Genomic DNA, 21,970 nt, shown 5'->3' on the forward strand with positions numbered 1-21,970 from the left:
AATAGCGCGCGCTCGCATGCAGACACACACACACACATGCAGACAACTTTTTACTGCAACCTTTTGACAAGTTCCACTTCTGCCCTGTACGGGACAATGCTGGAGAAATTATCTGGGAAGGGGGTGGGGTTAAGGTACGCCCCTGTGTAGAACTCGAGAGAGAGAGAGATCGGTTATTTAGAGACGGTATCTGGATTTCCAGGACTGTTCTCAGCAGCATTTCAGTGAGCAGAGTTCGTTTTTAATCATTGAACTTGTAAACAAAAGACATGATCAGGGTTGAAACAGTTCTTTGACATAATGTTTCTATCGGGACCTTGAGATGCCCTTCAGATAATCCGATATCTGGATAATTGATATTCGGATAATCGAGGTTCCTCTGTATACTTGTAATAAATGACTCATAGACTTTTTGATACCACCATCTTTATATGCAGCTTCTTATGAGGGATAACATAAATGTTGCCTATACCTTGCTGAAGGCTCAACATACATCATAGCTTCTTTTGTTCAGCCAAGTATTGGCCAGTTAAAAGCATTAGTACATCTAAGAGTGGTTAAGGTTTCTGTCATCTTACCCTTTATCCACCCACTGTAATCTCGGTGATAGCTCAGGGATGGACAAGAAGATAATGAGATTGTTGTCCATTCTATTTTAAGATCCAAATACCCACAAATCACAAGTACATAAGTTGGTAACGGGTAGGTAAAAATTCTCTTCACTAAATAATACCATTCAGGATAACTTGAAAAATTAGGGAACTTTTAACTTTTCTCCATTAGCGAATAGATACGAGGATGTGGTGTGGTGAGGGTCTTAGTCATTTGCTATTTGTCCCAATCTGACCAACTCTAATTTTAAAATTCCAATGAGGAGGACGGCAGACCAAAGAAATTAGTTGGGTTTTTCTTTTAATGTGCAGAATGATGTGTGATTATATAATCAGGATTTGAAGCAATTTTAACCTAAGTGGAGAGCAAAAGTTGCTTCCATGTTAGGACAAAACATCTGGGCTGCACTGAGAGACTCTAAGTTTCTTTTAAGTTAAGTTGTATTTTCCCAAGGGTCTGTAGTGATAGGAATGCACTCCCTGGTTCTGCTCATTCAATTGTGATTCTCCACTTAAACTGCTGCAATCCACCTGCGTTTATGCATTGTTCACTTACCTGGATTCAGCAGCAAGCTGCTTAATGTTGCAAACCTTTCTCATTGGATAAGGGACATGTTAATGAGATCCAACCATTGTAATCTGTTGAAAATACGATTTGAGTAGGCCAGCCAGCCTACTATCATGCTCCTATGGGAGATAAAATTAGCATATAAGAGTTGATTTGGCCACAGAAATGTCTCTGCAGCGCAAGCTGAGTAAGTGGGAATTCCAAAAGCGAGACATGTAAATGCCACACCAGCATTTAATTTCGTGCAATTAAGTGCAGCATGTTTACACAGGTAGTTTTCATTATAATTATGTACATGGAAAGAAGAAAGTTCAGAAGTGAGTCAGTCATGAAATTGGAGGAATATTTTGTAGACAGGTGCACATCAACTTTATTAAATTTACAATATATTTTTAAAAAGTCTCAGTATTGATTTCTTGAAGTATATCATTTATCATCTGAGTGAAAATTCCTGAACTATGGCTAGTGAATAGCATTTATTTCATCCACAAATTCTTTTCATCAGTTAGAATCTGTTTTATTTCTTTCCAGTAATACAGTTTTCCCAAATGTGCCTCTGAGATTTATTTCTTTCAGTTTCTATACTGACCATCCTTAAGCCCATATTGGTTAATATTTGTGCACGTTTATTCTGTACACCCATGCTCAATAAGAGTTTAATTTATCCATCACTCTGGCTCAGATCGAACCTAGACATAGTAATAAAAGACCAATATTTACCTCGCCATGCACTTGGGTTCCTCTGTTTCCTATTACTAAATGCATTATCCATCCATTGCTGTTCTTTTTGCCTTGTATTCTGTAACTTCTTAGCTTAACAATCATTGAATATTTCTGAAAATCCATTGAAAAATATAAAACCAGTTTCCCTCATCCATGATATCCATTCGCATTAACATATTGGCTCGAGGGATGAGGGCATTACTGGCAAGACTGACATTTATTCTCCATCCCTGAGTTACCCTTGAGAAACTGCCATTTTGAACTGTTGCAGTATATGTTGTGTATGTGCATCTGAAGTGTTGTTGGAAAATGAGTATAAGGATTAAACGCAGCAACAGGAAGGAATAGTGAAATAGTTCTATGTCTGGATGATGTAGGGTTTGGAAGGAAACTGGCAGGTTGTGGTGTTCCCATACATCTGCTACCTTTTGTTTTTCTAGGTGGTAGAGTTATCAGGTTTGAACAATGTTATCTATGGTTGGCTTAGTGAGTTGATGCAGTATAGTTACAAACACTACTGTTAGTGTAGGCAGTTAATGTAGAAAATAATGTATTGACTGCTGATCCGCTTTGCCTTGGATGGTGTCATGCTTTCTGCATGTTGCTGGAGCTGCATTCATTCTGATAAATGGAGAATATTCCATCGCAGTCCTGACTTGTAGACAGCAGACAGAGTTTGGCAGTCAGGCGATGAGTTAGTTGGAAACTTTCACCTGATTTACTCCTGTAGTCATCCTCTTCACATGTTTTCATCAAATTCAGTTTCTGGTCAGTGGTAATAGGATGTTGATAGTGGAGGAGTCAGTGATGGTAGTTCCATTGAAAGTCACAGGCAGATGGGTCTTGTCTTAGAGGTAGTGCCTGGCATCTATGTGCCGCATATGCTACTTGTCACTTATCATCCCGAACCTGAATGTCATCCAGGTCTTGATGTACAAGGAGATAGACAAACTCTTATTGTCTCATATTTTAATCGTGGCTAATAGTTAATGCCTACCTAAAAATATATCAGAGGAATGTATTCACTTCCAGTTGGCAGAGATTGTAAATTGCTGACAATTTCCAATTGGTTGTGTTTCAATCCATTTCCCTGCCAGGCAAAAACAAATCATAAAAATCCCAAATACCTGTTTAACTGCATACTCTTGAACAATTAATGAATTGTACTCTGGAAATAAAAAGTTAGTTATTAATGTTATGAAGTTTGATTTATTGATCAACCTTGAATAATTTCATAAATATTTTGAAGTTGCGAGTTAATTATTTGCAATCCATTTGCTGCTAAATTGGGTGGAAAATCCAATTGAAATCCAGCAACCTTATTTCTGCTAGTGTCAAAACTCTCCTATTTTGAACTAAGAATTTTGGGGCTTATTTCTATTCTAATTTTTTAATATACCAAACCACAAGACCAAAATGGGGACATGATTTTAACATTCAAAAACATATTATCAAGCTGCAATGTTACAGATACCACTAGTTCAGCTTCATTGCTCAACTTACTACTGAACCATGCTCCTGTTTTCTGTCCATTAACCCTAAATGCAATTTACCTTGTCAGAAAGGATAGGGATGAGGGTAACTGTCAATTTTCATTTTTTTCCCCACTGTCTACACTGAATAGCAAGGTATTATGAATGCCAATGAATGTACCACTTTGAGTCAGAACAACATGCCTGAATTGGTAGGCAGAATAAAAGTGAACAGTTCATTCAAAATAGCCAACATTTAAAATAAAGTGTGTGCAAATTGATCTGGACTCTGGATAATGGCACAATGGACCTAAAACTGATGTTGTGTGTCAGATCATTGTAAAAGTCCTGATGTATAGACCTACATGATAATTCTGACAGAATTTTAAGACTTTTGATGGCCAATTCTGTCGGGCTTTTAGTAGAAGCGAAAGAGCACTGTGAGCTAATCTGTATGTTTACTCATTAAACAGTAAAGCATCCTCAAAATGAGCAACTTTTTCCATTTCATTGTTTTCACCTACAGTGCAAATACACAAATTTCATATGTTAGAAAAACGAAGCAGTTTAATGTCATGACATCAAACTGAATACTAGACTATGGGTGGAATTTTCCCTTCCTTGGTGTGGTGTAATAACAAGAATGGTGGTAAAATAGAATGGGAGCAAAAAACTCAATATTTATATATTGTGAAAAAATTTTCTAAGGTTTATATCAAGCCATAAATATTGACTTTAGAATCTTGCCAGTGACTACCTTACTTGCATGTATTTGCATCTTATTAAAACCCCAACTTGCTTTATTTTTCTCTCACTTTCTATATTTTGGTCCTTCAAGAAACGAGACGATGCATCTTCCTGACAGGGAAATTGGAACAGGTAGTTGCTGGCTCAGGCTTGTCTCATGATTGTGTACAGGGATGAACATGCATTTCATGCATCTGCAAGATACCTTTTGTAATCATATGCAACTTATGGCTCACAGCTTCCTCTCTCTCTTTTTTTAATGTTCACTTACTTTACCACTTACTTGTAGGCTGTCAACCTCTATATACTTAACATCAGTTTCTTAGCTCAAGCTCAGTATTGCTATCTCTAACTTACAGGCTGCCAGCATTTGTGTGGACCACCTTGGTTCCTTAGCATATTCGGTCCTTACTGATTGGTTGCACGCTGCCAACCTCTGTGGCTTACATTGCTTTTTAATTCAGAGGAAGAGGCAGGTAGCCTCAGGTGGGGAGCACTGAACACTTAATTTATCAGTCAGATGAGGGGGGGACATGTTGCTGTAAGGTACTGTCATGCATCAACATCAATGTCAGTCTGACAGAATGTGCCAAGCGGTTTACAAGGCAAGCATTCCACACATCGTAAGTAGTGTGGAACCTCATGGGGAATTGTTTTGGGCTGGAATTCCAAAAGGTGAGGAGCAGCAGGTAGGGTGGCACTTTGGCTCAGTGTTTATCATTGAAGCCTCAGAGCACTAGGGACATAGGTTCAATTTCACCCTTGGGTGACTGTGCAAACTCCACACAGACAGTCTTCCTGTGTCTGTGTGGGTTTCCTCCCACAATCCAAAGATGTGTAGGTTAGGTGGATTGGCCATGCTAAAAAACCCAGTGTCCAGGGATGTGAAGGTTAGGTGGATTATCCATGGGTTACAGGGTTGAGATCGGGGGGTGGGTCTGGGTGGGATGTTCTTCAGAGGGTCATTGTGGACTTGATGGGCTGAATGCCCTGCTTCCAAGGAATCCAAGGGATTCTAATGAGAGGCTCAATGAGGTTGCAGTAATGTTGGCTTTGTGGATGTCGGAGATGATGTTAACAGTAGCATGGGAGCTTCCAAAATCATGAACTCCGGAAGTAAAGTGGGAATGTTACTAGTTATGCGAATGACTACAGTTGAAATTTACATCTGTCAAGACTTCATCTGGGTGACCGGGACAGCAACACTTAGTCGACATGACGTTTAGAGACAATTCTTGCATAATGGACAGTCATGCTGAAATGGATCTTTGTCCTGTTGGATCAAACACCAAGGTTGCAAAAAGTGCTCAAAATGGGTGAAATGGCATGAAAGTGAGTCAGTTAGCTTTTTAACTTTTGGATGGAGTAAAACTCTTGAGATTGAAGGTCCTGCTCTGGGCAAATTCAGTAATCATGCCTCCACTGATTCAGTAATTTCACCCAATTTGCATTTTACAGCTAGGTCATTCATTGTACGCATTAACCCTGTTATATCAGCTAAGCAACGAATGAAAACAAGACTCTTAACAAATGGAGATCACAGTCACTGGATTCATTGTGGCCTTGACACAGCTCAGAAGACAATATAGAAGGAGACAATGACTACAATTTTGAAACCCAGTCCCACAAGAATAGCAACCACTAGTGACTGCCGCACAGCCTGTATGTGGAAAAGTAGTGAATGAGGATCCAGATGGTGGCCAGGAGAATGAAGACACTCTATATCTACAGGCCTCACTGTCATTTTCTTCAGCTGTCTGAAAGATCAGGCAGGAGGCTGGAAGAACACAGCAAGCCAGGCAGCATCAGGAAGTGAAAAAGTCAATGGTCTATGTGCAACCCTTCTTCAGGACTGAAGAAGGGTTACACCTGAAACGTTGACTACTTCAATTCCTGATGCAGCCTGGCTTGCTGTGTTCTTCCAGCCTCTTGCCTGACCACTTTGGGTTCCAATATCTGTGGGGTGTTTTTGTCTCTGAAAGATCAGGCAGGCAACAATCAAGAATGTCTTGCCTCAACATTTCTAAACCATATGATGAAATATAGGAAAATGTGCTCAGAAGGACTGGATGGCAATTCTGTAACACTAGGTATCCAGGTCACACCTGCCATGAGTTGCTTCAAAGAGCAACTGAGGACCTTTGTGGCATTTCCCAACCATCAACACAGAGGGTATTTCACTGATATCATTTTCCTCCAATGACACCCTTCATTTCCACCCTCTGTGATGCTGAGAGGCTGATAGCTTAGGCAGCTGGATGTAGATGAAATGAGGAAATGACAGCAAACCTTTGAATGTGAAAGTGAGGCTGAGGATGAGAAAGTTGACTGGGAGAACCATCAAAGAGAGTACGACTGAGCAATACACCATAGAGCTTGAGAGATCGGAGAGAATCAGATTGAAGTCCACTGTAGTGGCAGTAAACAATTGCATAGAAGTTAAAAAAATACATAAAAATAGGTTCTGTGTATATAAAAAAAACGCCTGATTTGGCTGGGAAGTAACTGCATGATCTTGATTGTCTGTGGGAACCATTCTTTTAAGTAATTAACACAGACCTACCTGGGGTTGTTTCAACTTCTTTTCTGCACAATGGAGTGTCTGGAAAAGCACTGAAAGTACTACAAAATGGTGATACAGCAAGTAACCAAAATAGCTTGCGGCAGCATGATGGCGCCGTGGTTAGCACTGCTGCCTCATAGCGCCAGGGACCGGGTTCAATTCCAGCCTCGGGCGATTGTGTGGAGGTTGCACATTCTCCCCGTATCTGTGTGGGTTTCCTCCGGGTGCTCTGGTTTCCTCCCACAGACCAAAGAAATGCAGGTTAGGCGGATTGGCCAGGCTAAGTTGCCCATAGTATCCAGAGATCTGCACATTAGGTGAGATAGCCATGGGAAATATAGAGTGACACGGATGTGGTTGGTCTGGGTGGGATACTCTTTTTGTTTGGAGGCTTGGAGTGGGCTGAATGGTCTGCTTTCACACTGTAGACATTCTATATTAATATCAGGGACTTCTTCTCACTCATTAAACTTTGTCTCACTTTTTGGAATTTCCACCAGGACTGAAGTTTGTGAGATCAGTGCCATTGAATCTGACATAAAGTCCACATACATAAGTGCCTGCCATTCAAAGTCCCCAGTATGATGACAAGGCAGTGATACTCATTAGTTTGCATATATATAAAGTAGTTTAAGCTAATAAGTTTGCCTAATAGTTTATGTATATATTAATTAGATTAAGCCAATAAATTTGCAATATATTGAAGCTCACGTGTCTTTAATTGTTTTGATCAGACTTTAAAGAACCCATTAGGTACTTCCAGCTTAGCAATATACCCACTACAAGGATGATTGAGCCGAGTTTGGATTAATTGTCTAAGATTCTGATGGTAATATGACCAATCACCCCTGTTTGTTCCAAAAGACATTATTTTGCAGCCTTTGATCTTTCGTGTTGACGAATAAATGTCTCATTATCTATGTGCTATCTTTGGACAATCCTTGTTTAAAATATCTACACACACAATCTTTTAATGACAATTAAGAACAAAGTTTGTCAGTGAATATGTGCACCAGCCTGCTAATGAGGATAAGGCCAGTGACTCTTAAGGCAGTTAAGCCTCTAATGACAGATGGTTGGTTGAGACAGATCCTGAGGAATCTCTGTATGATGTTTCCATTGTTAGTCACCCATCAATGTTTGAGTGTTTGTGGTTGCTAAGTTGCCCAGAAATGCATTCTCACAGTATTGAACCTGTGAGAAATTTGCACCGCAATTGTTAGAAAACGAATGTGTAATGAGAGGAACTGCTCATTATACGTCTCCCACTGTTTAATGGCAGAGCTGTCCCTTGAAATGCTGATAAATAGAAAGACCCTTTCCCTGCAGAAAGATGTGGAATCATGGCTGATTCTGTACTCTCACTCTTAAGATGGATAGAAGTGTGGAATGATATGTATGCAGGCCAGACCGAAGCATGTTTTCTGCATGTTGTGTCTAGTCTTGATGATTTCCATACTTAAGAGCAATATAGTCATTAGTGTCAAGGATGTCTGATGTTTGAAGATATCTGCAGCTATAGAGCGAACTATTATAGGGGTCTGAGTAACTCCAGCAACAGAGGGATTTGTAGCAGAATCTGACAAAAAGTCCAGCAAGGTTGATCTCAACATCAGGAGCAACTTGATGCATCTTTTTGCTGAGCAGCAAGATACCAACAATGACATTTTTTGCTTTGTTAATTGCCTTATTAATGGCCCAACATGCCTCATTCATATTTTGCGTCTTATCTTACCAAAATGTCAAACAAGCAAGACGTCGAGAAATCTCAATATGGAAGTCAGAGTAGATACTGGTGACATCAGTTTCCTACTGGCTGAAAACCGCCTCCATGTTGCTCAGGTCCAATTAACATCTGGGAACATGATCCAAGGGCTCCAGCCGAATGCACCCCTCATTCATTGACATTGGCACCTTGCAATTGCTATCTGTTCACTACCAGAGTGGTTAGTGCTGATGGAGGAGGGAAATGAGGTGTCCCGATTGAGTAGGAAGTGTAGAGGGTAGGAGGGTTAGTAGCACAGAGGATATTTGGTCATGCTATTGTGATAATGTGAGTTGTCGTCCATGAGCCATGTGATATTTGTGTGAGCAGTGGTTGAGTTAGATTGTGTTGGAAACGTAAGTTGGAAAAGTGATCAGTTAATAAGGACTGCCATTGTCCCCTCCAATGCCTTCCATTGCTGCCTCTGAAGCGGCTGGCTTTACTAGCATCACACTCCATAGTGCAAGGGGCAGGATCCGAGCCTGAAGCATTTGACGTAGTGAGCAGCTGAAGGGTGCCAGAGGTATGGAAGGCAGAAGGTCCAACAGTGTCTAACACCAATATTTCCTCTTAGCTGCATGGCTGTGCGCCCACAGCACTGCTTCATTTGTCCATACATGGCGATCAGGGCGAATCCCGCCCCTCCAATCACCACCAGGACAGAACCCCACTGGTCCTCACCTACCACCCACCCCTCCAACTGCCACCAGGACAGAACTCCACGTCCTCACCTACCACCCCACCAACCTCCGTATACAGCATATCATCCGCCACCATTTCCGCCACCTCCAAACGGACCCCACGACCAGGGATATATTTCCCTCCCCTCCCCTATCAGGGTTCCGGAAAGACCACTCCCTCTGCGACTCCCTCGTCAGGTCCACACCCCCCACCAACCCGACCTCCACTCCCGACACCTTCCCCTGCAACCGCAAGAAATGCAAAACTTGCGTCCACACCTCCCCCCTTACTTCCCTCCAAGGCCCCAAGGCTTTATCGCAGTACTAACCCTCGGACTCAGCACCGCCTTCTTGACCTGCAATCTTCTTCCCGACCTTTCCGCCCACACACCCTCTCTGGTCTATCAGCCTCACCTTAACCTCCTTCCACCTATCGCATTCCCAACACCCCTCCCCCAAGTCCCTCCTCCCTACCTTTTATCTTAGCCTGCTTGGCACACCCTCCTCATTCCTGAAGAAAGGCTTATGCCAGAAATGTTGATTCTTGTGCTACTTGGATGCTGCCTGACCTGCTGCGCTTTTCCAGCAACACATTTTTCAGATCTGGTCACAGTATTGACTTCCAGTTCTGGAAGTCACTGCCGTGCACAGACAATGCGTAGAAGTCTACACACAAGAAAATAAAACGAGTAGAGCAATAGCTAGCACTTCTGCCTCTCTGGCTGCACCGTTGCAAGGGACAGTTGACCAAGAGCTAAGTTGTATCACTTAAAAAGGTGAAAAGCAGATTTCCAAAATAAAACTTTCACTACAAATGGGAAAAATCAGCCCTCTGTACAGGGTTGGATGACTGAAATATCTCTCAATGTAAACTCACGTGCTGAGTTAAGGGAGCTCAATGCAAGCTACCCTTAGCAAATTGCAGATTTAAGGTTTTAAGTCCTCAACAAAATTATCAGTTTTCCCTTCTTGTGTCAGTAGACAGCGTTTTGAATGAGTGATTGTTTAAAATCAAATCATTGGCTGGTTGTAGTAACTTGTAGGGAAGAATGGATTAATATGTAGTACAAAATAGGCCAGAGGATCAATCATATGCTTTGTTGCTGCCGTATAAATGGTTTTGTGTCAGTGAGGCTGTTTTTACTATCAGTGTGTAGATGAAGACAGATTGGGTGCAGTGAAGTGTGACTGACACAGTCGAACCTGGTGGTAGAATTTAAACATTCCTCTGATAATTACATCATCTCAGACAATATTTTTAACACCCAGTCTCTTGTCTCACATTAAATTATTCTGTACTTGCTTGACTTATATGGTATGATAAGTTATGCAGTTATTTTTCTGTCTTCACTTGCATGCACTGAACAATTACTTCACTATGACTCCCTCCGCAAAGTAGCAAATTGAGGGTAGGGTTTTGGTTCATAACCCCCAAGATGTTTTCTAATCAACCTGTTCAGACATTTTATGTCACATCTGCAACACGTGGGACTTGAACCTGGGCTTCTGGGTTCAGAGGTAATGATATTACCACTGTACCATAAGGGCCTCTTCAATGACCCCAATTCCAGGGTCAAATTAGGTTCAATCACCTAGCAGTGATTTTACTTGACGTAGCCAATTAATAGTCAAATGAAATGTTCAGTATTAAATGAAGGATTTTGAGTGAACTCTTGAAGCAGGAGGACAATAGATGGTTTTAAGAGAGCGCTGTGGCACAGTGGTGGTATCGCTAACTCTAGGCCAGAAGATCTGGGTTCACGTCCGACCTGCCCCCAGACATTGTAACTTGTCTGAACAGGCAGATTAACAAATATCTAGAAGGCTCTACAGCATGGAAGGAACTGCAACCAGCCATTGCAGATAAGAGACAATGAGCTGGAGGTATCTTCCCAGCAGCTTTAAAAATATTGAAATAAAATATTGGCTACAGCTGCCAGCCCCCATTGAGGAGGTGGAATATTGTGGTGTATAGCGGCACCTGGAATCAAGTAGATGAAAGGGCCTTGAACTCTACTAATGTAACAGTAGGCTGACACCAAAATTCTGACCTTCACAGGCTGACTGGAAAATTTCAATTGGGCTTTCATAATTAGGCATTATTAAACCTGTGGATTTCATTTTTGGGGTATCTACTACTGATAGCCCTTCTAATGTAACGTGGAAGTGGAGAGAAAGGTGCTGGTGGAGGGGCTGGATGGTATTAGCAAACTGATATTTTAGGCAACAGTGTAAACTTAAGTGGATGCCTACCATATCATCTGAAATTTAAGTCCTGTCGGTTCACACTTTAGTAGGTTTTTGACGTTGAATTCAGCCAATGGAAGAAAGTATACTGAATCCTTATCAGCTGTACTGATTTCATTGAAAAGCACTTTGAGTACTTTTAATAGGAAAATTCAGGTGACTTATGTTAGTTATAATTGCCACAACCTCACTCTGCATTGTAATAATTTTGGTCAATCTGTTTTATTAAACGTGACTCGTGAGGGCAAGGCAAACTGCACTGATGACCTTTTCTGAATGGTATACCATGAATTCTTTTTAAGTTTGTTACATTTTTGTTGTATGGCCAAGCATTCAAAGAGTTGACTGTTTTAACATTTAAGCAAGTAAAGTTGTCCCAGTTGAATCTAAGCGCATTACTGACTGTTTGCAGCTGCATTGTATGTTTACTGTTTACTATATTTGGTATCACTTGTCATCTTTAATTTGTGCTTAGTTACATTCTCCAAGGCTTTAACAATGCCATATTTCCTACTGACAAACAGATGATGTCTGAAAAACATTGTTATTCATCATGCTGTGATAAAAATGCTAATCTTATGTGGAAACCATTCAAAATCACTTTAGAAATATGGAAGGTTGTAAATAGTTCATGAGGTAAAATTAATGTAGATTGAAGGTCACCAAAGTAAGTTTACTACTGTGATGGCAGCAATTGATATGATTAATACTAATCAAACCCAGTGGTACAGTAGAATTAATCCATCTCCCACTAGCCAGTAAAATAATTGACAGCTCAAACTATGACTGCACAGATAACTATCTCTTATTGCACAGTATTTTGTGCTTTAGATTAGTACTTTCAATATATTGCTACTTAAATAATTCAATCTATTGAGAATATCAAGTTTTGCTTTCTTGCTGATAACAATTTTGCGGTGGTTTTGATTTTATTTTTGTTTTATAGATGGTGCTTTTTTTGTCCTTATTCAAAAGTAATCAGCTATGTTTGAGGATATTGTCAGTCTTCCCAAGAGTTCTGTCCATAGCACCTGTTTCAGGCCCAGCATGATCTGTGTTTTCTGAGAGAAAGCATAGACCTCATTCTGGACTGAGTGAAGGCTCCAGGAAGGAAGGAAAGAAAGAAAGGTAATTGATTCCCTTGGGATTAATTACCAAAACAAAGTTGTCCCTCTTCCCCACAGGGAATGAAAATAAATATTTTATCCATTTCCTTTAGTTCAATTTCAGTGTTATAATTCCCCTCAGAGCAACATGTAGTCATTCTGAGACTTGCTTCTTTATGATTAAACCAAATATCTGGCTGCTAATGAGAGTAATTTTAACCCTTTGACCCCATACGCTGTCAACTACCAATACAGAATAGGGGTTGAACTTAAGAATATCTTCACAGTAGGAGCTTGAAACTAGTACTGCTGTCTTTATACTGTACGAAAGAACCTGACCATAAAATGTCAGATTTTAATGTTATTTAATATGGTTCAAGATCTTGTTTGAAATCAGTATTTTAGTTTAGCAGTTGGAACTGAACTTAACAGTTAACTAAAGCTATCTTAAGTCATCTTTTTATTTTCTTACAGCCTGTGGCGAAACTCTTCAAGAGTCAACTGGTAATTTCTCATCCCCAGGATTTCCTAATGGATACCCTTCATACACACATTGTGTTTGGAGAATCTCAGTTACACCTGGTGAAAAGGTAATATATTTTTGAATAGCCTCTGGTATTCTATCTCTACAGAATTACCATAGATGCTGTCTACCCTACTCCATATTAAAATCCTCACTTGGAGTTCACTTAATCAATTTAATGGCAAGAATATTATGCTGGTGGATGTACTGTAGTAACTGTTTTGCCACATGATGCAAACAGTTATTGTTGTGTTTGTGATCTCAGGCATGTACACACTTTGTGGGTTACCACTTACCTAGCACCTTTGTCATTGTGAAATGTCTCATGACAGTTAATATCCCTGTAATATTTTGGTGCCTTTATTGGCAAACACAAAGTAGTTGCTGCCTTCAGGTAATCTTGACACATTTCATATTATACGACGTCAGAGCTTCCATCCTTTGTCTTATCATGTACCAGTCGTGACAGCAAGTTATGAAAAAATCAGCTATTAATTTGATCAAATACCAAGTGTGCATTTATTGGCTACTTAAGGGCCTCAACTGGAACCTAACCTTGCACTGTACATCGACCGAAAAATCATTAGAGTTCAGTATAGATGGCTAGTCTGAAAGTTCCCACATAACTTTATGACCTTTCCTCTTCCATCTGCAAACTGACCCAGAAGACAAATTAATTGAAGAATGCGATCAAGTCATATACATTGAGCATTAGTATAATTCTTATAGGGGCTCTTGTGGCATTGTGGTACTGTCCCTATCTCTGATCCACCTGCTCCAGAGATGTGCAATAACATTCTGATTGGGTTGATTATAGCAATATATTTAGCAGCAGAATGGTCCTTGCCATTCAGTACACTGCTCAATATACTGTGCCTAATTTTTAGAGGCAGTGGATAGTCACCTAAAGCAGCTATTAGGACCCTCGAGCGTGTAACTTAATCCTGCAGCGGGTGATATTTTAGAATATCTGGAACAATTGTTTATGCTGCATGGAGCAAGTCTGGGGAGCCGTGCTCTAAATTTTTCAGCAGCTAATGCCGTCACCCAAATAAGCTAAGGTTTTATAAAAAGTAAATGTTTTGTTGTATTCTTATTGCGTCAGGATCTGGATCTCTTTCCTGACTCCAGAGTCATTATGACTGGGATTCCATCACCAATTACCCCATCTCATTTCTGCTTCTTGAAACTTCCTCCTGTAATCCATTATTGCTACTAAGGCAAGCAACATGACATTCTACATTTTAATAGTGCTAATTCCAGGTGGAGGCATGGACTGAAACTGTGCATGAATGATTTATCACCCGCCCCCACCCCCCCACCGCCAGTGGCTTTCGCTCAGTCAAGCGCACAAATTAATCAGTTTGAATCATAGGATCTGTATGTTTAAGGTGCAATATTTATCATATCAAGATATTTACTTTAATGATTACAAAATTATATCCTATGTTATGAACATTTGCTGAAAGACTTACCACATTGAGGTTGAGTTGGTATGTAACCAATACATGGATAATGTGCTAGTTGTAGACTCAGTGCTTTGACCTTCCTCTTCTTTTAGTTTTGTCCTGAAAAACTATTTTCTGGGAGTTTTTATTGTTTAATTGCTGACTGTGTTAGCACTTGGCAGGTGTAGGACGGAATTTTCGTGGAAGAGGTAGGGACATTGAACTGAGAAACTTCCTAACTTAGCAGGCACATCTCTTTTAAAAATTCCTCTACCTTCAACATGTTCACTCTGGTAATCCAGTGGGTGTGGATTCAGGCCCAATGCTGTTTATAGCAGGCTCAAAGGATGATAGAGGTGGTCAAATGGCTAATGTGCCACTTCCATTCAGTGGGACATTGAGCCAGGTGTAATAGTGAATATCAGGTCTTCAAACACACCCTCTCCTTCCATTTCATATGACACTATTGAACCTCAACACCATGCTTCTCCATACACTCCATTGTTTTCGATTGCCACCCACTCACTCTCTCCAGTATGACAAACCCAGGATGTCTTTCAAATAGACATTGTCATTCTGACATTTTTCATACTGGAAGAAAAACATCCTCATTCATTTACAAAGAAACAATATCCTGAAGTGGCAATGCTGTTATAAAAACAAACAAGCACTTATTCCACATCAAAGACAAATAATCCATTGACTTATCTCTTCAATTATCAGACAAAATGTAGTCACATCCATTTGCTAAGGAAGTGATTTTTGATGCTTTTGAAATTCAGCCAAGCATTCATAACTGATTGCATATGACAGCAGATATTGGAAAATGTTAAAAGAAAATGGAATCTGAAAGGGGAACTGATAAACCAGAATTTTTTTCCTAAACTGTTCCAGGTGTTCTGTCAATCAAACAAGTTCAAGAGCTTTATATGGGAAAGAAATATTCAAATCATTTAAATCACTTTTTAATGACACTGGAGTTCTCAAACACTTTTTTTTTTCTTCTGTTTTGAATATGTAGTTGTGCTTTCCCTTTTTCTTCAGTTGAAAATGATGGTAATCATTTGAATGCTTGCACAATTCTAATCAATGTAATGATCAACTTACCTTTTTCAGGGCAGAGTCCTGCAATCAGTCACTGCAGTGAAAATGCATCTAACTTAGAATACTGCATAGATGATTAGATTAGATTACATTACATTACAGTGTGGAAACAGTCCCTTCGGCCCAACAAGTCCACACCGAGCCGCCGAAGTGCAACCCACCCATACCCCTACCCCTACATCTACATTTTACCCCTTACCTAACACTACAGGCAATTTAGCATGGCCAATTCACCTGACCTGCACATCTTTGGACTGTGGGAGGAAACTGGAGCACCCGGAGGAAACCCACGCAGACACGGGGAGAATGTGCAAACTCCACACAGTTGCCTGGGTCGGGAATTGAACCCGGGTCTCTGGTGCTGTGAGGCAGCAGTGCTAACCACTGTGCCACCGTGCCGCCCATCTATTGGAACTGATTTTTTAGGGAACAAAGATTGTTTTAGTGTTAATGCATTATTTTTTGAGAAAAAATATTCATTCTATTGACATATCAGAATGATGATAAATACTGAAAGAGTTCCAGTTTATTTTTGAACTCTAGATCATACATGCAGTCAGACTACTTAAGACCAAAGCTCTGTCTGAGAGATTATGAGCTTAACTTTTGATCAGGACTGTGTTGTAAAGCATTTTACATCTGCTGCCCAGTTCATCAGTGCTGAGTAGTTCCTCTGTTGTATGGGGAGACTGCCAGGTGAAATCTGGAAACCCCTCCAGGTGGTTGGGCCATCCCATTTGGTCCACACAAATTCCCTGCCTGGTCTGCGCAGCAGTGGCACTGCCTGTTCTTGTCACTCTCCTATCCTGACTGGCCCTGGTGTCCCCAGGTTCCATTTACTTGGTTGAGAAGACAGCATCCTACCACGGTGTCCTGTTCTTCGAAGTGCAGTCCCAGTCGTTGCCAGTGCTGCCCAGTGGCACTGCTAGACCTTCTGACCTTCCAACATTTAGATCAACCATCACTCCCTGGGGTGAACAGTTCCTTATAGGAACGGTAGCCAGTTATCTGCCTGCACCACCCCCCCATGTAAAATGTGGTGTGTGGCCCTCAAATGAATGAGGTGGGTTCTTCTGAATTTCTGGATTGTTGCTGGGATTGCACAAAATCAAACTCAGCCCGTTGTGCGCAGAGTGATTTTTTTTCAGCCTAATGATTTGCCTTGGAACTGGGATAAGTACTAATTTGAATGAATCAGAAAGACATGTCAGATACTGCAAGAAAAAGTGCTTGCTTAACAGGGCTACAACTTGAAATTGCTTTATCAATAGGCTTGAAGTAAATAAGAATATCTAAAGACGGTGTCTTAAATTACGTAACGCTTTGGGGCAAAGACCATGGATTAACACTTACAAACCAAAATATGATTACATTTTTGGCCTTTCCTGATGCTGTTGGGTAAGTTTATTGTAGTAACATGATGCTGGTTTTGTCACTGCTCTCCTATTAGATTTCAGAGAGGGAAAAACCAAGCTCAGTTACAAAAAAAAAATGCCATGATATTGATGTTCACCACAGGGACCACTCATTCTACCAACTGGAAAATAAATAATGACATCAAGAGCTTAATATCAATGTGTGCATGGATAAAGATCTGCATTGTTTTACATTTCCACATCATCTTACTTGCCAAACATTGCCAGTGTTGTAAGCTCAGCCCTTTATTCACAAAAAATTGCCAAGACAAAAATATGAAAGTACTATGCATAATGATTTCAAGATAAAGCAAACTTTGGATTAGGATGGTAAATGTTAAGCTGATTCACTTGGATACCTCCTATAATTCTCTTCTCCTGCAACCTTCCCCAAATGACTTGCCTTCAAATAACTTAAAGGCTTCTCATGCAGTCAGTAATGAAATGGATACCCTCCACTGCCATCTGACAGAAGAATTCCCTTTGCACTGCATACACATTCTATCTCCAGAGTTGATTGTCTTTCAGATTGATCATCAGTCCCACCCTTTCTTCTTTGCCTTAGCCTCCAAGTTTGGCTTAATTAGGATAGTGAAACTACAACTTTCAATGTTCCGAAGACTCAAGAATTTTATAAAATTTTTCAGATGAATGTTGTGAAAAAGAGAACATAAATAGCCTGGAACAGTTAACTTGCCACCTGGACATACTATTAATTGTCCGTTTTAGGCACACAGCAATTTTTAACACCATTGATCGGTCCTTTTCGACAACTGACCCACAATGCTAATTTAATGCTCGAGCAACATGTTGAAAATCCAGTCCAACATTTGTTTTGGTTGAAAAATTGTCACTTTTGATTAAGTGCTACTTTGAAGACAAGGACAGTAATTCCTGCTGTGTGGAAAACCTTCAAGATATGCATCTGGCAAGATTTTACATTATCCTATACAAACGCAGGAGAACATCGCAAACTTTGTTATTTTTGTTGTGACCTTTTGAGGCTAAAATAATAATACTGTAATTCACTGCAGCTTTCCAATTAAATAGTCTGAAGTTTGTACATACAATGCCCTTCTTCAAAAGACAGTTTAAGAATAAGCCAAGCAAGTACTCTCCACTCAGTTTAACTTTAATTGGGAAAGTCTGAGAAGCAATAACTTGGGACAAAATTAATCCTCACATGGACAAATGTGGAGTTATTTAAGGAGAGTCAGAAAAGATTTTTTTAAAATGGGAAAAATGATGTCTAACTAACTTTCTGGAGTTTTTTGAAGAAGCATCAGAGCAATGATTTTTGATGTGGTGTACATAGACTTCCTGAAGCTATTTGATACAGTGTTGCACAACAACTTGCAAGCAAACTTAGACCTGATGGAGTGAAAGGGACAGTAGTTACATGGTTGTGGAGTGCACTGAAATATAATGAGTATAATATAAGATTTCAAAAGGCTATAGTTTAATTCGTGAACGAATAGGTGGCAGGTGGAGTTCTGTTTGGAGAAGTGAGAAGTGATAGATTTTTGGTATGAAGAACATGGGAAGACTGTATAAATTAAAGTGTAGAAGTTTAAAGAAGGTATAGAAACAGAGGGACCTGAGTGGGTTTGTGCATATCGTTAAAGATGACAGGACAGATTGATAGAGCAGTTAATAAAACCTATTATATCTTAGGTTCATTTATTGGGATGTTCAGTATAAGAGCAATGTTAAACTTGTATAAGACACTAGTTGTTCTTAGTTGGAGTGTTGCAACTATTTCTGGACACCACACTTTAGGAAAGATGTGAAGATATTGGAAAGAGTGCAGAAGAGATTTATGAGAATAGATTCAGGGTTGAGTAATCTCAGTTGTGAAGATAGATTTGATAAGCTAAGAGAGTTGCCCTTGCAGGAAAGAAGGCTAAGATCTCAGAAGAGATCTTATTGAAATGTTCTCAATCATGAGAGTCCTGGATAGAGTAAATAGAAAATGTTCTCACTTGTGAAAAGATGGAGAAGGAGAGGACATAGGCTTAAAGTAATTGATAAAAGAAACCGTATTGGTATGAGGAACAGCTTTTTCATGCAGTGAGAGCTGAGGCTCTGGAATGCACTGCTTGTCAGTGTGGTGGAGGCAAGTTCATTAATGCCCTTCAAAAATACTTCATTTCTTTTCAAATAACCATCTATGTGCAGGGTTATGGGGCAACACCACTCCGGGAAATGGTCATTTGGAGAATTGGCACCAAAGAGACACTATGCACTGAATGACTGTTTCCTGTACCGTAACAATTCTGTGATTAGCATGTCAACCTAATTAGAGTTCCTGGGAATGTTGTTCATGAGCCAGAAATTATCCATATTGCATTGGATCTCCTCAATGACCAATTTAAAAGATCCTAGATTTTCTCTTCACTGTTGACATCTTGCTGACACTGATCTCTATCCATTTATGAATGAGCACTTAATTTCGCAAAATGTAAAATCTTAAAAATATATGTGCAGACACAAGGTTTAGGTGATCTTGTCTTCCTCTTGGGCAGTCCCTCAGGATTGAGGATGGTTTGTTTCTATTCTAATTCGGTGAGAAAATAAGATATCCAACATGAAGTTTAATTTCTCCAGTTTACAAATTTGGAAGGTAGATTATTATGATTCTGTTCATTTCTGTTCCAGATTGTCTTGAATTTTACAACCATGGATCTCTTCAAGAGTCGCCTGTGCTGGTATGACTACATAGAAGTACGAGATGGCTATTGGAGAAAGGCACCACTTCTTGGTATTGAATTTTGTCCAGTTAGGACATTTAGCTGTGCCATAAATTTTTGAGGTTTTAACAGCAACCTTTTATTACTTCTGAAAATGATAAGATGTCCCTTTCCTTCTCCCACTTCCCCCCCACCCCCCCACTGCCCCTCTACCCCACCCCACCTAGAAGAAAGGAAGATTGCAGAAATGTTTTTAAAAAATTAAATATTTTCCACTCCCTAATCATTCCTGAAATTTTGATAACGCTGGCATTTGCTGTCTATCATCTTTTATTCTGAAATGCAGATGCTTGTTGTGATTACTTACAAACCTTGTGACTTTGCAGGGTGGTTAAGGACTGGATTTTTTTCAATGACAGAGAGCTTCCTCCTCATTGTGAGAATGGTGGATGAGCATCAAAGTCAAAAGTTCTGCCAGCACATGACACATCCATAGGGATGGGTCACATTTCACTTAGCTGTGTTTCATAGAGATAGTTGTCTCCATAATGAGCAACTCCATCATGTGATTTGATGACCTAGTTGATGAAATGGGGCATGCAGAGATTAGACTAGGTAGGATAATGTGGATTTATTTAAATAGTCAGTACCCTTTTGGAGAGGTAAGGATGTGGTCCTGGGAAACATTTTCAAGAGGTTAGGCACCTTTTGGAGAACTCAGATATTTTTTTGATATGGTTTAAAATAGGCATAAAAATGGGCTAAATCCTTTGGAACTGTAAAAAGAAACTGTTGCAAGTGTCATGAAAAACTGTGAAACTGTTATAGATTTTAAGGACCTTTACCTTTATTTCATCTCAGCATGTGACCTGAGGTCTGCCCATGGAAATACTTAGGTGAGTTGGTATGGTAGATGCAAGACAAAAGGGTTGAATTGGTGAGAAAGTGTCAGCACCAGTTGGCTCTAAGATGGAATAGGGTCTAGTGTGGAGTGGCACAGGTTGGCATGGAGGTTTATGAGAGGTTATAGGGTGAGTGAGGCATAGGTCAGCAGGATTGTGGAGCCAGTAAATATCCTGACTTTGTACTCCTTACCCAGGTGTGAGAGTCTTGGGAATGATGTTAACTTGTGCCTTCCTTGCACGCTTCCCCACCCCCTTTCACTGGATGGTAATAGTACCTAAGACTGATTAAAATTGGACAATTAGACTAAATAACTATGCAGGTAGCCAAGATTCATTCTTTGGTTTTGTTTTGTTAGAAATATCATCAGCCATTTCCATTCCCTAACTGGTCTTACTTCTCAGGAACTTCTGATAGTTCTTTTAATCATCCTGCATGGACATGTTATGGCACACCTTTGGGAAAAATGAAACTTTAACCCAGACTTTTTTGCCCCAGAGGTAGGGGCGATACCATTGTGATACAAAACCTGTACCTAAATTTATGACCACCGGTGAATCCTTCATTTACACCCACCAGCTGAATACAAATAAACAGTTACTCATACAATTAAATCATTCTGGGTAATGCCCTTCTCATTAATATAACTGCATTTAAGAGCATGTAATCACACCATTAAAGATCTTCAGGATTATTTAATGGGAATAAAGAACTGTTTGAAACTTTCTTCTTTATGAACCTATTTTACACATAGACTAAGTGTATTTTTATGGGCATGAACTCAATCTCTTTTTTTCCCATTATAATCATTTGTTGCATGTTCCTTGATGTTTTTATTCAATTACCTTTTTAATATTGATATTATGATCTGCAATAATTGTAGGATGTTTTATTATCTATTTTCAAATGCTCAAACAAGAAGTTTTTTTTCCCCAATGTGCTATCTCCACAGATACCCTCATTAAAAGTGACATTTCCTATAAATGTTAGTAATTTTTAAGTAAAAAGACCTCTGATGTCACTGAGAGCATTGTCAAAAAATTATTAGTACAGAAGAAGGGATATTGTTGAAACACTTTGAAAATTCAGCAAGGAGATCTTAAGATGTTGATTACCCTGGTAATTTTACCAGCACAAAGTAAAATAGATTCAAAAACCAACAGAACTGGACAAGAAAAACACCCAAAAATTGTTAAATGAATCAGTTATTGTTTTTACAATTTCCTCCAGGAAGACCAGTGTAATAAAATTTTAAGAATTAGTCACATCTCTGGGGAGAGATCACCAGCAAGAATAATGTTGACAAGAAAGAACACAATGATGCATAAAACAACCAGTAGCGTGATCTACATTGAAATTACATACCCATGTGCTTATGTCTATTGTTGATTTAATTGTTTTATAA

General features: G+C 39.7%; 1 protein-coding gene across 2 annotated transcripts in view; it reads left to right on the forward strand.

The window, feature by feature from the left end:
- Positions 1 to 21,970, forward strand: part of tll1 (tolloid-like 1) — a 327,452-nt gene that overhangs the window by 218,682 nt on the left and 86,800 nt on the right. For both annotated transcript variants that reach the window (XM_043698508.1, XM_043698500.1), the window contains exons 10-11: positions 12,957 to 13,072; positions 19,631 to 19,733. In XM_043698508.1, the coding sequence (XP_043554443.1) occupies positions 12,957 to 13,072; positions 19,631 to 19,733 (219 nt within the window). The remainder of the gene's footprint in view (positions 1 to 12,956; positions 13,073 to 19,630; positions 19,734 to 21,970) is intronic.

The sequence above is a fragment of the Chiloscyllium plagiosum genome, chromosome 1 (genome assembly GCF_004010195.1).
Source record: "Chiloscyllium plagiosum isolate BGI_BamShark_2017 chromosome 1, ASM401019v2, whole genome shotgun sequence".
In the NCBI taxonomy this organism is placed as follows: domain Eukaryota; kingdom Metazoa; phylum Chordata; class Chondrichthyes; order Orectolobiformes; family Hemiscylliidae; genus Chiloscyllium; species Chiloscyllium plagiosum.